At 45.5% G+C, this 14,714-nt stretch overlaps 1 protein-coding gene across 1 annotated transcript; it reads right to left on the reverse strand.

Moving 5' to 3' along the window:
- Window positions 1–12,603: 12,603 nt before the first annotated feature.
- Window positions 12,604–13,968, reverse strand: LOC145565142 (uncharacterized). The gene is made up of 2 exons (XM_081625232.1): window positions 13,170–13,968; window positions 12,604–12,650 (listed from the first exon to the last, which is right to left on the reverse strand). Exons 1-2 carry the CDS (start codon window positions 13,966–13,968, stop codon window positions 12,604–12,606), a joined length of 846 nt encoding a protein of 281 aa, XP_081481358.1.
- Window positions 13,969–14,714: the final 746 nt, after the last annotated feature.

Consider the following 14,714-nt stretch of genomic DNA (forward strand, 5'->3'; position numbering starts at 1 on the left):
CAAATTGTAGTTTGGGTAATGGTAAAGGTTCACTGCTAGTTTATGTTAGAGGTGAGGGTGAATTTGAGGGTGAGGGTTCCTCTATTGTTACTTGTGTTTTCTTGTTCTTAAAGGTAAGGGATTTCAAGATTTTTGACATATTTCCAAAAACCAATCAAATGCACCTTGTTTCGGGGTTTTTTGTGATCTCCTCGGATACTGGTCACGCTCTTCAGGCAACGAGACTCGGACACTTGCAAAACAACGAATATTCCTTTACCGGAATATTCGCCTCCGATGATCAAGTTAAAGATCGGGAAACAGAAAGTTTAGAGAGAGAAAGTAGAGAGAAGTTGGAGCTCTTTAATGCTCTTTTTTAAGGTTATGTCATTATCCACCCCTCCCATCATCAATGATTCGGGTATTTATAGGGGTGGGAGTATGTGCCCCTATAGGGTCTATACCCTAAAATTCCGTGACATGATTGGCTGCGCAATCAGAGAGTGCCACGTGTCACATGGGGGCGCCGCTTTGCAGCTTTCAATAACTTTCCTCGGGATTTGGGCCCTAATGTAATAAGGGCCCTTTCTCTTGCTGATTTCAGGTGCTCTTTAGGGTATCTGACACGCGTCATCTTCCCATAGGGACACGTGTTGCCCTTTGTCTAGGCCACGTTTTTTTTTTGGGTTATTTTTACCCTAAACATTTTCCCCTCAGAGGGAGTGGCTCGCACGCTTACAAGCCGCCTCCTCTGATCTTCTATCTGTCTTAGTGCGTCCGAGTATGCGGAGATTTGAACTTGTATGTAGGGGCGGACAGATCATGTCCGCCAATTGAAGGGGCGGACGCTTTTTAGACTTAAAGTCGTGTCTTGTCCGTATGGAATTTTTCCCAGACTGATAAGGTCTGGAAATTAGGAGGCCGGATCTTGCCACCTGGGCTTTTGGAAGAAGGTGCGGACGCTAGATCTTTTGAGATGGAAATTTTCGTTCCGTTGATTCGGCCGTCTATTTGGATGCGCTGTTAGTCATCCGTCTCTTTCTTCATCCAAATTGACGGATCCCTCATACCAAAATTTTGAATTCTAGGTTAGTTTTTCCAAAAAATAACCGTTCAAACTCTTGAGCGGGAAAGATGATTTTACCATTTTGCCCCCATAAATTTTGTCTATAAATATGAGGGGTTTGACTTCATTTTGGCACTTTACAATCTTGAGAATTCTAGAGAGAAGTCAGAGCATTTCTAGAGAGAGAAAGTGATTTCCCCTGAATATTCAAGTGCTCCGCCACGTAATTTGAGTTTTTCGGACGTTTTTTGAGTTTTCCGGTCAATCTTCAAGACCTTCAAGAACTTGTCAAGTTTTCAACACGTACATAGGTAGGCCGCCTGCTTTATTTCACTTTTTACTTGTATTATTTTCTTGCTTTTCATTTTTTAAATCTGTCTCAACACTCGGCTTCGTCCGTTTTTCCTCATGAGGCTAACATTCGCCTCGGACTGAGGAGTTTAGAGTGGACGGAGACGAGTTGTCTCCTTCAAGGAGTGGGTCCATTTCTAGTGCGTACCTACTCACCTCCACCTATTCTTCTCTGTCCCTGTAGTCGGACATGGTAAGGACAAGGCAAACATATGATTTTCATGCGGCAAGAAATTTAGATGGCAGTCTGGTGAACCCTAGGGTCCCTTATGACCCAAATAGCGTTGACAAAGAGACCGGGTCTACATCCCAGACGACCTCCTCCACGACACTCATCATTCGGCCGTGGAGGTTACCTTTGCTTTCGAGGAACGCCAAAGAGCTCAAGGCGTTTCTTCTGTGGTGGGAACATCCGGGCGAACTCCAGAACTAAGTTTCCCCCTGATATGTCAACTCGGTCATGGATGAGGCCGAGTTGCTATCTCGTGAAGGACCTCCTTCCTCTTCTCGGGCGGACGCTGATCCGTCCGTTCTAACTCTTTCTCAACTCCATCTTCAACATAGCAGGTCGGACAGGCCAAGAGTTGGGATATCTATCAACGAACCGTCAGACCTGCCCCCTCGAAGTGGCCCTACTTCAGAAACCAGGGCGGCCACTGCTAAAGACAAGGGTAAAAGTCCCTTAGTTTCTGAAGAGCCTCCTTCAGCTGGGGGCGGCCATGTCTCTAAAAGCCGTAGCTCGGCCGAGGCAGCTGACTTGGACAGAGTGCTGTCCTCCGAATTTAGCACTGCCCCTCACCAAGAGGGCGAGAAGGTAGAAGATGAGGCCGAGGCCGAAGGTGAGGCGGCCGAAGGGGAGGAGGCGGACGAAGATGCGGTCACCAATGTAGATAATTTTAAAGATCCGTATGCCTGTACCGTGGGTAGCACACCATTGGGCTACCTCAATGATGGATTTGAGAAGTACAAGGCGTTTCTCCAGCTGGGAGAAGGATTTGAAATTAAAACCCCAAGAAGGTCTCTTTCGGTGGCCGCCTGGGAGGATGAGCGGTTGTGCCGCAGATTATTCAGCGTCTACCGAGCTGCTTTGGACGTTGGACTTTGTCTCCCCCTTCAACCCTTTATTCGTACAGTAATGGACGAGTATGATACTGCCCTTTTTCAGCTGGTGCCAAACAGCTGGTTGAACATATTTGGGTACTTGGTGACGTGCATCCGTAAGGGCTTCAAGCCGGACTTCTCGGTTTTCTACGAGATGCACGCAATGGTCCGCCTCGAGAAGCACACGGACGGATGGTTTATACTTAGCACCACAAAGGATTATATGGTAGTGATGGACCGTGTGTCGAAGTGGCGTGATTGGAAGAATCGGTTGTACCGCATCAAAACCAAGGATACAGAGTTCAATTTGCGGATGAATCGGTTTAATGCCAAGCCGATCCAACTCGGCTGAGGGGACCACAGACCATACAAACCACCCGTCCACCTAGACCAGGCTCACCAACTTGAATATTTTAAAGTCAAGAAGGTTAGACAGGATGGAAAATTGGTGACCGCGCCCCAGAACTGGATCCCCTTGGCCGGATGGCTTAGGGACCCAATTTTTATGTCCGCATGCGGCCTGTACACAAACATTCCCCAAGGTGGGGCTATAGTTCTCTCTGGCGTCCGAACGCAATTCATGTTGGAAATTATTCTAACTGTTGGTTAAATTTTGTTTTTGCAGAGGAAGCGTACACCATGCTTGACAAGGAGCAGAAGGGAGAGATTGACATGGCCGAGATTAACTTGGCCAGATACAAGGCTCGTCAGAAGATGTACGAGCAAACCAAGAAGGTATAAAACCTTTCAAGGTCTAGCGTTCGTGTTTCTAAGTTGGTAGAAGGCTTCTTCTAGAGCCTGCACGGACGCTGTTCCGAAATTAAACTTTTATTTATTTATTTATTTTTTTGTCCGAGTTTGTATGTTGGAAGTAGGGTCCCAGTTGTATCTACATGAACTTTAACAAAGTTTTATTGAGTTAAACTTTTGCTTGCTCTTTGCAGCTGTCAACTTCGACCCCAAGGCTAAACGAAAGCAGCCGTCCTCGGCTACTAAAAATGACAAGGGCGAGGGGGCGTCCAAGCAAAGGAAGGTGGTCACAACTAAGACCACTTCACCCACCGTGGCAAAGACTACGTCGCGGACTGCTTCCAAGTAGTCCAAAGGAGAACAACCCTGGCTGGGTGATAGCGGGGCCTCCAAGTCCGTGGATCCGGCCGCCACACCGATCCACGATAATTCCGAGAAATCGGATGATAGGGGTAAGTCGACCCTGGCAAAACTGACCAGGCCAAACGTGACTCCGCTCGTCCAAAGAGTCCAAGAATCTGATTGGCTTGAAGCCTCTCAGTCGGTCGGTGATCAACCTGGCCGCTCAGGTGAGGAGGGCGACAAGCCTGCATCGCCTCCTCCATTCACCTTCTACCCTGTTTCTCCTCGAGCTTCTCAGACGGTTAGATTTAATAACTTTGCACACTTTCCTTTTAAGTCTATTGCTTAAGCTAAACTCTATTACGCCCGTGTGTAGATATTACAGAGGAGCTGAATATGAAGATGCCCGGCCAGTCTCTTACTAGGGTAGACAGGAAGGCCATGAAGGAAGCCATGGCCAGGGCCGTCCCCGCTGAACAGAGGGACAAGCTGCGGGGAATTCATGAGGGCTTCCTCGGCCCAATGATCAACTCCAGTGCTGAGGTAGCTTCCTCAACTCGCATACTTAGCCAATTTTTTCATTCTTATTTTGCTAACTCGTTTTCTCTTGTACGCAGCCTTCATGCGGCTGACTGCCTTCCTTGAATGGAAGGACAAGGAGAATGAGAAGTTGAAGCATGCCTGAGATAAGGTTCAGAAGGCTTAGAATGCCGTTACTGGGACGGCCGACATCCAAAGGGTTCACTTGGAGACCCAGATCAACGCGCTGTCCAACAAGGCGGCGCGGCAAGCTGAAGACCTGGTCAGGCTGGGCAAGGCTCTCTAACAAGAGACCTTGGCTAGGGAGGCCATGAGACAAGAAAGGGATCAGGCTGTCCTGGACAGCCAGCGCTGGAAGGAAGGGTTCGAGGCCTCTGAAAAGCTTAAGAATGATGTGGCCTTAGCCCAAAAGAACTTGAAGGAGGCCTTGGAAGAGGCGGACGCTCTCCGGGCCGAGGTGGAAACTTTAAAGAAGTCCGTTGAGGACTTAACCTAACGGCTGAAGGCACCTCGCCCCCCTAGCGTAGACGAGGTGGTCCGCATTGAGCAGAGTGCTGAGGACAGGCTGAAGAGCCACTTCTTCGAGGCGTTCGAGCTCATGGTGGACGAGGATGAGGCAGCCTTTTATCAGGAACGCTTCACCAAATGCCTCAACTTCGTCTGCCTCAGGGAAGAGGCTAAGAAGGCCGGGCAGCCTTTTCCTGAGCTGGACGTCACGCCAACTACCTCAGAAGATGAGGAGAATGAAGAGGTGGATGACGGAGCTGAAGACGAGGAGGAAAGCAAAGAAACGCCTGCCGATGATGCGTCCCTTCCTGCCTCCGAAGAGCCCGCCCAAGGCCAAGACCCAGCTACCTAGAGCCCAAGCTGCCCCATGATTTCAGCTTTTCATTTTTCTGCCCTTGTTAAACAATTTTTGATTTTATTTAAATGCCGCCTTTTTCGAGCGGTTCTTGTAAGATAGTTTGCCGCCCTTTGAGCGATTTTTTAATTAATGCTGATTTTGCCGCCTTTTGAGCGGTGTTTATATATGTTTTATATTTAGCAAATTCTTGCAATTTTTCATATTTTATTGCTTTCGTACGAACCTAGGGGTATGCCCCTTTATTCGGCGTTCGCCTAGTCCATATTCTGATTGGTTTGATTGACTTGGTAGTATTTATGCCTTAAAGGGTATGACTACTAGCAAGTTAATCAAATCATAGTAATGATTGCCCTTGGACTAGGTGATACGCCGAATCAACAGATTATTCGGCAGTTTAATTGGCTTTATGTGAGTCGTCCGTTGAAGCTATCGCTCGGACATACTCAAGAAATTTCAAGTATTGTCTCAACTTTAAATTTCTAAGTTTGGCTGGGCTAGGATGCCTAGGTATGCCCTTGCCCCATTAAAGGGGGTAATTGCGTTGGGCTAACTTGGGATACCTTGCCTTTACCGTCCGTCCAAATGAGAAACGAACGTATATCTGTGACTTTAAGTCAGTTTTTCTCTTTTTGTTTTTGTTTTTTTTTTTTGGATTGTCTTAGCGACCGGGTTGCTATGTTTCAAGCAATCTCGTAACCTTTCTCACTTCAGCAATCTTGTTCAGCCTTTATAGGCCGGGTTGCTCTGTTTCAAGCAACCTAGTTACAGGTTTCACTCGGCATTTCAGCTTAAACCATGAAATTGCAAATAAGCATAAGTAGAATAGCAAAATAAGATAACAATGTTTGACTTTTCATTAATTGGTCAAAATTACATTGCTTTGTCGATAGACCTAGCTGTATATACAGCTTTTTGAATAAATACTAAGAAAAGACTTAAACATAATACTTTTTCAGATTATCAGTGTTCCACGTTCGTGGGATCTGGCGGCCATCTATGGCTTCAAGAAGGTACATGCCATCTCTAACTTCTTCCTTGATTCGATACGACCCTTCCAAGTTTGGGGTTAATTTGCCATCCTCATTGGCTCGGCCAACATCTTCCATTTTTCTGAGCACAAGATCCCCTATCTTCAGCGGACGCTTAGGCACTCAACGATTATATGCCCTTGTCATCCTTACACGATAAATTTCATGTCTGAGCGCCGCATTGCCCCTGGCCTCCGGAAGAAAGTCCAGGGCGGTTTTCATGGCCTCCCAATTGGCCGACTCATCATATAACATTACCCTCAGAGTGGGCTCGTACATCTCAATTGGGAGAACTACTTCCACCCCATAGACCAAAAAGAATGGAGTCTCTCCTGTGGAACTTTTTGCTGTTGTCCGTATGGACCATAATACATTGACCAACTCATCGGCCCATAGGCCGCCCGCTTTTTCAAGCTTGCACTTGATTCCATTTGAGATCAACTTGTTGTAGGCCTCAACTTGGCCGTTAGCTTGTGGTCGGCCGACTGAAGCAAAACAATGAGTTATGCCCTGGTCTCCTAACCATTCCTTGAGCTGGCACGTTTCGAAATGAGGTCTATTGTCAAACACCATTGACTGAGGTACTCCGTAACGAGTAATTATACTCTTCCATATGAAGGCTGACACATCCGTCCAGTTAATTCCCCGGACGGCCTCGGCGTCGACCCATTTAGTGAAATAGTCCACGGCCACCAGCACATAACGTCTTTGGCCGGACGCTGGAGTGTACGGCCCTAGAATGTCCATACCCCATTTTGCAAAGGGGAGGGGACTGCTTATGGCCGACAAGCTGTTAGCCGGCCGATGGATTAAGGTCGCGAACTTCTGGCACTTGTCACACTTTCTCACCATTTGCATGGCATCTGAATTCAAGCTTGGCCAGTAGTACCCCAAATGGGTGGCTTTTTTAGCCAAGGCTCGTCCTCCAATATGGGAACCACAATGCCCCTGATGGAGGTCATCCAACACATCATGCCCCCTCTCTGGGGTGATACACTTAAGATAGGGCTTCACAAAAGCCTTCTTGAATAACTCCCCGTTCTTCATCTCGAACCAGGCCGCTCTCCTTTTCATCAGCCAACTCTCTTTAGGATCGTCTGGAAGAATCCCACTCCTCAAGTAGGAAATAATTCCGTCCATCCAGGTTGAACTTCTATATATGATCTGAACAAGCTCGGCATCAATACTCCGCTTCTCTTTTACTTCCCAAAATACTGATCTAGGAGTGTCACATGATGCCGAGGAAGCTAACTTGGAGAGCGCGTCCGCTTGATGATTTTCTGAACAAGGAACCTGCCGTAAAGAAAAATATTCTAGGCCCTTGGCCTCTACCTTGACCATCTGCATGTATTTCATCATGGCCGGCTCCCTTGCTTCAAAGCCACCATTGACTTGGCTGGCTATTAGCAGAGAGTCCGAGCAAACTTCAACTTTGGTTGCCCCGACCGCCTTCCACATTCTTAGGCCGGCCAACAAGGCTTCATACTCAGCTTCATTGTTTGAAGCTTGGAACTGAAATCTCATTGCATATTCAAGCTTATCTCCTTTAGGAGACTGACATATGATACCAGCGCCACACCCAGTAGCTGTTGCACTACCATCCACGAATAAATTCTCATTCTTGAGTAAACTGACGAGCCGAGGCAATGTATGCAGATGGCTTTTTAGCTGTACGAACGCTTCCTCGGCCTCTTCTGTCCACTTAAATATGGCTTTCTTCTTGATGGTTTACAAGAAATAATGGCACCTATTCCCTGACCTTGACAGAAATCTACCAAGTGCTGCTAAACAGCCGGTCAGCCTTTGCACCTCTTTGATTGTTCTTGGTGACTTCAAGTCCAGGACGGCTTGAATTTTTTCAGGGTTGGCCTCAATTCCACGTTGATCAATCAAAAATCCGAGAAATTTACCGGACTCAACACCAAAGACACATTTCTTTGGATTTAACATCATCTTATGCCGCCTGAGTTCGGTAAAAGTTTCTCGCAGATCCTTCAAATGGTCGGCCGGCTCTTTCGACTTGACAATCATGTCATCGATGTACGCCTCCATATTCCGGCCGAGCTGGTCTCTAAAGACTATATTAACAAGTCGCTGAAAGGTGGTAGGGGCATTCTTGAGACCGAATGGCATAACTTTGTAACAGTACAACCCCTGCTCAGTCACGAACGCTGTTTTCTCTTGATCTTCTTCCCATAGGGGAATTTGATGGAATCCGGAGTATGCGTCCATGAAACTCATCAGGGCATGCCCGGCCGTTGAATCAACCAGGCGGTCGATTTTGGGCAAGGGGAAAGCTATCCTTAGGGCATGCCTTGTTCAGATCTGTGTAATCCACACACATTCTCCAAGTCCCATTCGGCTTCTTCACGAGAACTACATTAGCTACCCAGTCTGGGTAATAACATTGCCGAATGAAACCGGCGTTTAGCAGCTTCTTCACCTCAGCCACGGCCGCCTGATTCCTTTCCTCTCCATGATTTCTTTTCTTTTGACGGACAGGCTTTATCAATGGATTCACGGCTAGCTTATGCACGGCCAGGTCAGGACTTATTTCTGGCATCTCACCAACTTCGAATGCAAATACATCTTTGAATTCTCTTAGCAACTGAACTAACTCATCCTCAAGCATACCCAAAGCTATAGTGCCTACACTAACTGTCCGACCTGGTTGATCGGGGTCAAGCGCTATATCTTGGTGGCTGCCGGCCGGCCGGGGCCTTAACTCTTCTGGCCGACCGACAGTCATTAGCTGCTAGGCTTGCTCTATCTTGGCCGCCTTGCGCTTCTGGCCGACCTGGTATGCTGGGAGTGAGGTTCTTTCTTCTTTTGGCTCGGATGATTTTGGTCCGCGTGTGGTAGGCTTAATGGCCAACTGATTACATTCCTTAGCCATTTTCTGACTTCCTTTGATCGTTCCAATTTTACCGTCCGTCCTCTCGAACTTTAGCAGCATTAGATGAGGTACAATGACTGCCTTAGCTGCGTTCAACGTGGGACGGCCGAGTATGACGTTATATCAAGTCAACTCTTTTACCACCAGGAAGCGGACCGGACAACCATATCTCTTCCTTCCCCTTTTTGCCCAAAGCGGACAGGTAGGTCTATCCGCCCAACTGGGTGGATAACATTCCCCCCAAATCCTACCAACGGGTGGGTGATGTCTTGAAGAGCATCCTCTGGGAAGCTTAGATTCTTCAGGGCGGCCAGGCTGATGATGTCGGCCGAGCTACCCGTATCAATCAATATTCGTCCGCCTTCAAGTTGGCTATCTTCATAATGAATACCATACGATCATTGTGCAGGGCTTTGATCTCCCCCAGGTCAGCCTCACTGATGGTTACTTCAAGGAAGGGTTCGACCTTTACTGCATCCGTTTGCATTACCTTTCCCAAGTTCCAAGCGTCCTGCTTGATCCCTTTCATGGTGGGGCCGCGTGAGGCGAAACCTCCTAATATCACAGCCACAAAGCCTGAATCAGTGCTATTCCCATCATCTTCCTTGTCTTTTTTCTTATCATTTTTCTGTTTCTTCTCGGACGTGTTGTCTGTCCATGTGTATGTGAACTTGGACTTCATCACATAAGAGTTCAGCATGCCCATCTCGGCCAGCTTGTCCAACAACCTCTTCAGGTTGATGCAATCGTTCGTGTCATGACCCACATCTTTGTGGTAATGACAATACTTGTTCTTGTTCTTGTACTGAGCCGGGCCTCTTAGCGGCTAGGGATTTTCAAACTCGAAATTATCTTTGATTTCCATCAGGATGGAATAACAGTCCTTGTTGAGCTCAAACTGGGGCTCGTACGTCTTGACTTTCTTTGACCCAGCCTGCTGGCCGTCGGCCACCTAGACTTCTTTCCTCTTGTTTCCTTCTTTCTTTCGGCCGACCGAGTCTTGCTGAGAAGGTTTCTTCTTCTTAGCCCCCTTGGCTGGCACTTCTGATTTTGTGAGCGAACAAAAGTCCGCTGCCTCAATGTAAGCTTCGGCTTCCCGCAAAACACCTGCGTATGACCGAATCTTTTTTCTTACCAAATCAAACTTAAAACCATTATGCCTTAATCCCCGGAGAAACTCAGAGTATGCCATTTCGTACGGAAGATTATGGATTTGGGCCTTTTCTTGGTTAAATCTTTGGACGTACGAGCGTAGTCCTTCATTTTTTCCTTACACAATTGTTGCCAAGTTGAGACTTGTTTTTCTTAGTGGGATGTTGTAGGAGAAATTCCCTACAAACAGCAAACTGAGGGTGATAAAACAATTAATGCACCCGGCCGGAAGGCTATTGAACCAATCCTGCTCCACTCCTTTTAAGGTGGCTGGGAAGCATATGCACCATGTAGCATCATCTACACTTTGCAAGTACATCAGGTTCCTGTACGAGGTGATATGTTCCTCAGGGTTGCCCGTACCATCATAGGCTCCCACGAGTACACTCTTCATCTTCGGCGGCTGAGGGGCAGTTAAAATATCTTGCGAAAACGGAGGCGGCTTATCTCCAAGAGTCAGCAACCGCATCTGCCAATCAATTGGCTGAGGCTGCATAGGCTGTCCGACCAGATAAGGAGTTTGACCGAACGTCTGACCGAACGACCCATATTTTCCAAAGACATGGGGACTCGGCTGCAAAATGCCATTAAGACCCTAAGGAGGCGTATACTGGGGCGGTTACACTGGAATGGGAGTTTGAGTCCGCACAGCTTGACTCTTGCTGGAGATGGCCGCGTTGGTATGCTGGGAAAGAGAGTGGTTGAAGAATTCATCCGGCATTGTGGGAATGGAGGCCGTGTCTGAGTAAGCGGCACGTTCTCGTTGTTTATGCCGAAGGTAGTATCTCGCGTCCTTCCAGCGTCGAGGCGGCTCCGTCTCCTCTCTTCGAGGCTGTCTGCCCTTCCCCCCCAGCCGACTAGGTTTTCGCCAACAGACTAGATAGATTCGTTCTTAGCACCCTAGGAAACCTTCCATTCGTCCTGCGAAATGGGGTGTTTCTAGCATCTGTTGCATGGGTTACTCTGTTCTGAGTTTTCTTTGGAGCTCTTTCTCCCTCTTTTCTGGGCAGCTGCCTAGAGGTATAAACTCGGATGCTCTGAAACTCCTTCCGAAGTTTGTTGAGTGCGCTCTGCAAGGAAGCAACAGTAGCTGGAGGATCGTCAGCCTCTTGAAATGAGGCGATCAAAGGGTCACTAGAATGAATTGTAAGGACTATATCCTCTACATGACCTTCCTCGCCTGGACGAGGACCGGTATTAGGTGTCTAACCATCTATTGCCTAACGGATGAGTATCCCCACAGACAGCGCCAAATGTTTCGGGGTTTTTTGTAATCTCCTCGGATACTGGTCACGCTCTTCAGGCAATGAGACTCGGACACCTGCAAAACAACGAATATTCCTTTACCGGAATATTCGCCTCCGACGATAAAGTTAGAGATTGGGAAACAGAAAGTTTAGAGAAAGAACGTAGAGAGAAGTTAGAGCTCTTTAATGCTCTTTTTTAAGGTTATGTCATTATCCACCCCTCCCATCATAAATGATTAGGGTATTTATAGGGGTGGGAGTATGTGCCCCTTTAGGGTCTATACCCTAAAATTCCGTGACATGATTGGCTGCGCAATTAGAGAGTGCCATGTGTCACATGGGGGCGCCGCTTTGCAGCTTTCAATAACTTTCCTCGGGATTTGGGCCCTGATGTAATAAGGGCCCTTTCTGTTGCTGATTTCAGGTGCTCTTTAGGGCATCTGACACGCGTCATCTTCCCATAGGGACACGTGTTGCCCTTTGTCTGGGCCACGTTTTTTTTTGGGTTATTTTTACCCTAAACACACCTCAATCAACCACAATCACAAAAATACCACATCACTTTCAAGTAAACCACCACACAATCACCAAGCTACTACCAAAAAATCTCAATTCAAAGTTTTTCAAAGAGCCACCAAAAATTATCAATTATGCTAGACAGTCAACACAATGTGAAGAAAATTCAATTAGCAAACAACAAACATGAGCATCCAAATTATCAAATTAATCACCATATTCAACTAAAACAATACTACTACTATTCACAATTGTGAACAATCAAATTCTCAACTAAAATTGATGTAATTATGCAAAATAAGATTAGAATAGATGATTATGCCAAACAAGAAGCAAGATTAATCAACTTTTGAGCCCAAAACCCAAAGCGAAAAACCTCAAATTGCTCTTCAATGGAGGAAAGAGATTGGAGAAGAAGAAATGAAGAAAAGTAATATGTGTTTTTGTGAATTTGATGAAATTTAAGTAAAATTTGATTAATTTGTGAGGAAAGTTGGAGATTTGAGTGAAGAATTGAGAAGTATGAGGTTAGGGTTTCATGGGTAGAGTGAGATAGGTTACGCACATTGGTGAGGGTAAGAGTGAAATGAGGGAAAGAAAGAAGAAAGAAGGGGATAATGCCTTGGCAAGGCACCTACGCGGTCGCACAGCGAGGGTGCACACCCGCGCCCCTGCTGCTTTGCCTTGCTTATTTCTATCTGTGAGCTCATTCATGGGCTCTATGCAACTTTATCATCCAGGGATTGTTGAACCCACTAAACATATCAGTTTCAAAATGCCTTGACAGTGGGTTCAACATCCCAAATTAATGAGAGCACTGTAATGAGCCCACCAAGCACAAACTTCATATTGAAGCACTCTTTTTCCAAACTTACCTCTTTGATTACCTTACCCATATGACCCGAAATTCTAGATAATCGTGCAAACTCCATCATCAATCACGAAACTCCTTCTCATTATACTTATGCTCGCGCAAGGGATGTTTTTCCCATGAGAACAACCTATAAATCCAAACGCAAAACAAGTGAAAGAAGGAAAAGAAAATAAAAGAAAATTAAGAAAGATAAAATCAAAAGAAAAGGTTAGAAAACCGGGTTACCTCCTGGGAAGCTCTTACTTAAGGTCCTAAGCTTGACCCTTCCTCCAAATCATGGAGGGTCAAAGAAAACCACTTTGTACAAAGCGTTAGAGGGGTCAAACTTCATGCCACTCTTTGGCAACTCCACTTCCTTCTTAGATTCATTCTCTTGCTTTGAAAACTCCGACTCAAGCTTGTTTTGTTTTAACTTCATTTTCTTCTTCATTAGAGCTCTCTTTTTCTTCTTTGTCTTCTTACTCCTTGCAGTGGACGGTTTTACACCATCAACACATTTGGAGTTATCTTCGATCTCCCTTATGTAGAGCTCAAACCATGATGGTATATCAATCACGTCCTCATCCACAAGTTTTAAGGACTCCATGTTATCTTCACTAACCATCTTTCTTTCAACACTTATAGGAATATCATCACAAGCTACAAGAACATTGTTAGTAGAAGACACAAACATGCAAACATTATCATTAGAACGAGGTGAATTGATACACATAATACCTTTCACAAAAGACAAAGACTTATGCATTGACTTTAGCTCAAAACTTGCCTTGTTATTACCAACACGCAATGTAATAAGGTCACCTTTCACATCAATTAAAGAACCCAAAGTAGCTAAGAATGGTCTCCCCAAGATAATAGGTATATTTTCATCTTCCGCAATTTCAAGCACAATGAAGTTAATGGGAATTCTAAACTCACCTAGCTTGAGGGGGACATCCTCAAATCTTCCCTTAGGAAACTCAATAGAACAGTCGGCCAATTGTAAGGTCATGTTGGTTGGAAGAAGCTCAACTAACTTAAGCTTCTTAAAAACAGAATAAGGCATTATGCTAACGCTAGAACCAAGATCACAAAGAGCATTTTGAAACTTTTTTCCATTAATCTTGCAAGGGATTGAAAAATTGCCCGGATCTTTCATCTTTTCAGGTAAATCATTGTGGATAAAAGCATTACAACACTCCCCAACTTTCACCGAATCAACCTCATTACACTTTCTTTTGCCACTCAAAATTTCTTTAAGGAACTTAGAATACCTTGGCATTTGTGTCAAATCTTTGGTGAAAGGGATAGAAAGATGAACTTCCTTAAGCATATCAAGAAATCTCCCAAATTGCTCATCAATCTAGTTTCTCAGAACTTATTGGGGTATGGAAGTTTGGGTTTGATCACATCCTCATGCAATTTTTCTTCAATTTTCACTTCCTCTTTGGCATGTTGACTCTCCTTCTTTGACAAATCAAGCTCTTTCTTCCCACATGAATCAATCACCTTCTCACCCTCCTTACTCTTCCTAAAACACTCTCTTCAAGCACTTTACCACTCCTAGTGGTTATATAATGTACCAGTTTTGTAGGATCAACTCCTTGGGAGGGTAAAGAGGTAGGGACAGCACTCTCCTTCAAGGTGTTTACCAAATGGGTGATTTGTGTCTTAAGCATTTTATTGTGTGTCATCGTCTTATTGAACTTTTTGTCATTCACCGACATTTATGTGTTCAAAATTTTTGTTTGGTTCTCAATGATTACTTCCAAAGCAGTCCTTGAAGATGAAGGTTTGGCATCTATAGGAATTTTCACCATTGTCTTGAGTTATTAGAGCAAATCCGGGTGGGGGTCCCCTTTGATTGTTGTTTTGAAAATAACCTCAATTTTGGTTGCTCCAATTACTCGGCCTTGATTTGGCCATTGTTTTAGTGATTATTACCATAGCTTTTATATTGGCTTTGATTTCCGTACCCTTGACCTTGACATTGATTATTATAGCCTTGATTGTTATAGTTGCCTTGGA

The sequence above is a fragment of the Chenopodium album genome, chromosome 10 (assembly GCF_948465745.1).
Source record: "Chenopodium album chromosome 10, dcCheAlbu1.1, whole genome shotgun sequence".
NCBI classification, from domain to species: domain Eukaryota; kingdom Viridiplantae; phylum Streptophyta; class Magnoliopsida; order Caryophyllales; family Amaranthaceae; genus Chenopodium; species Chenopodium album.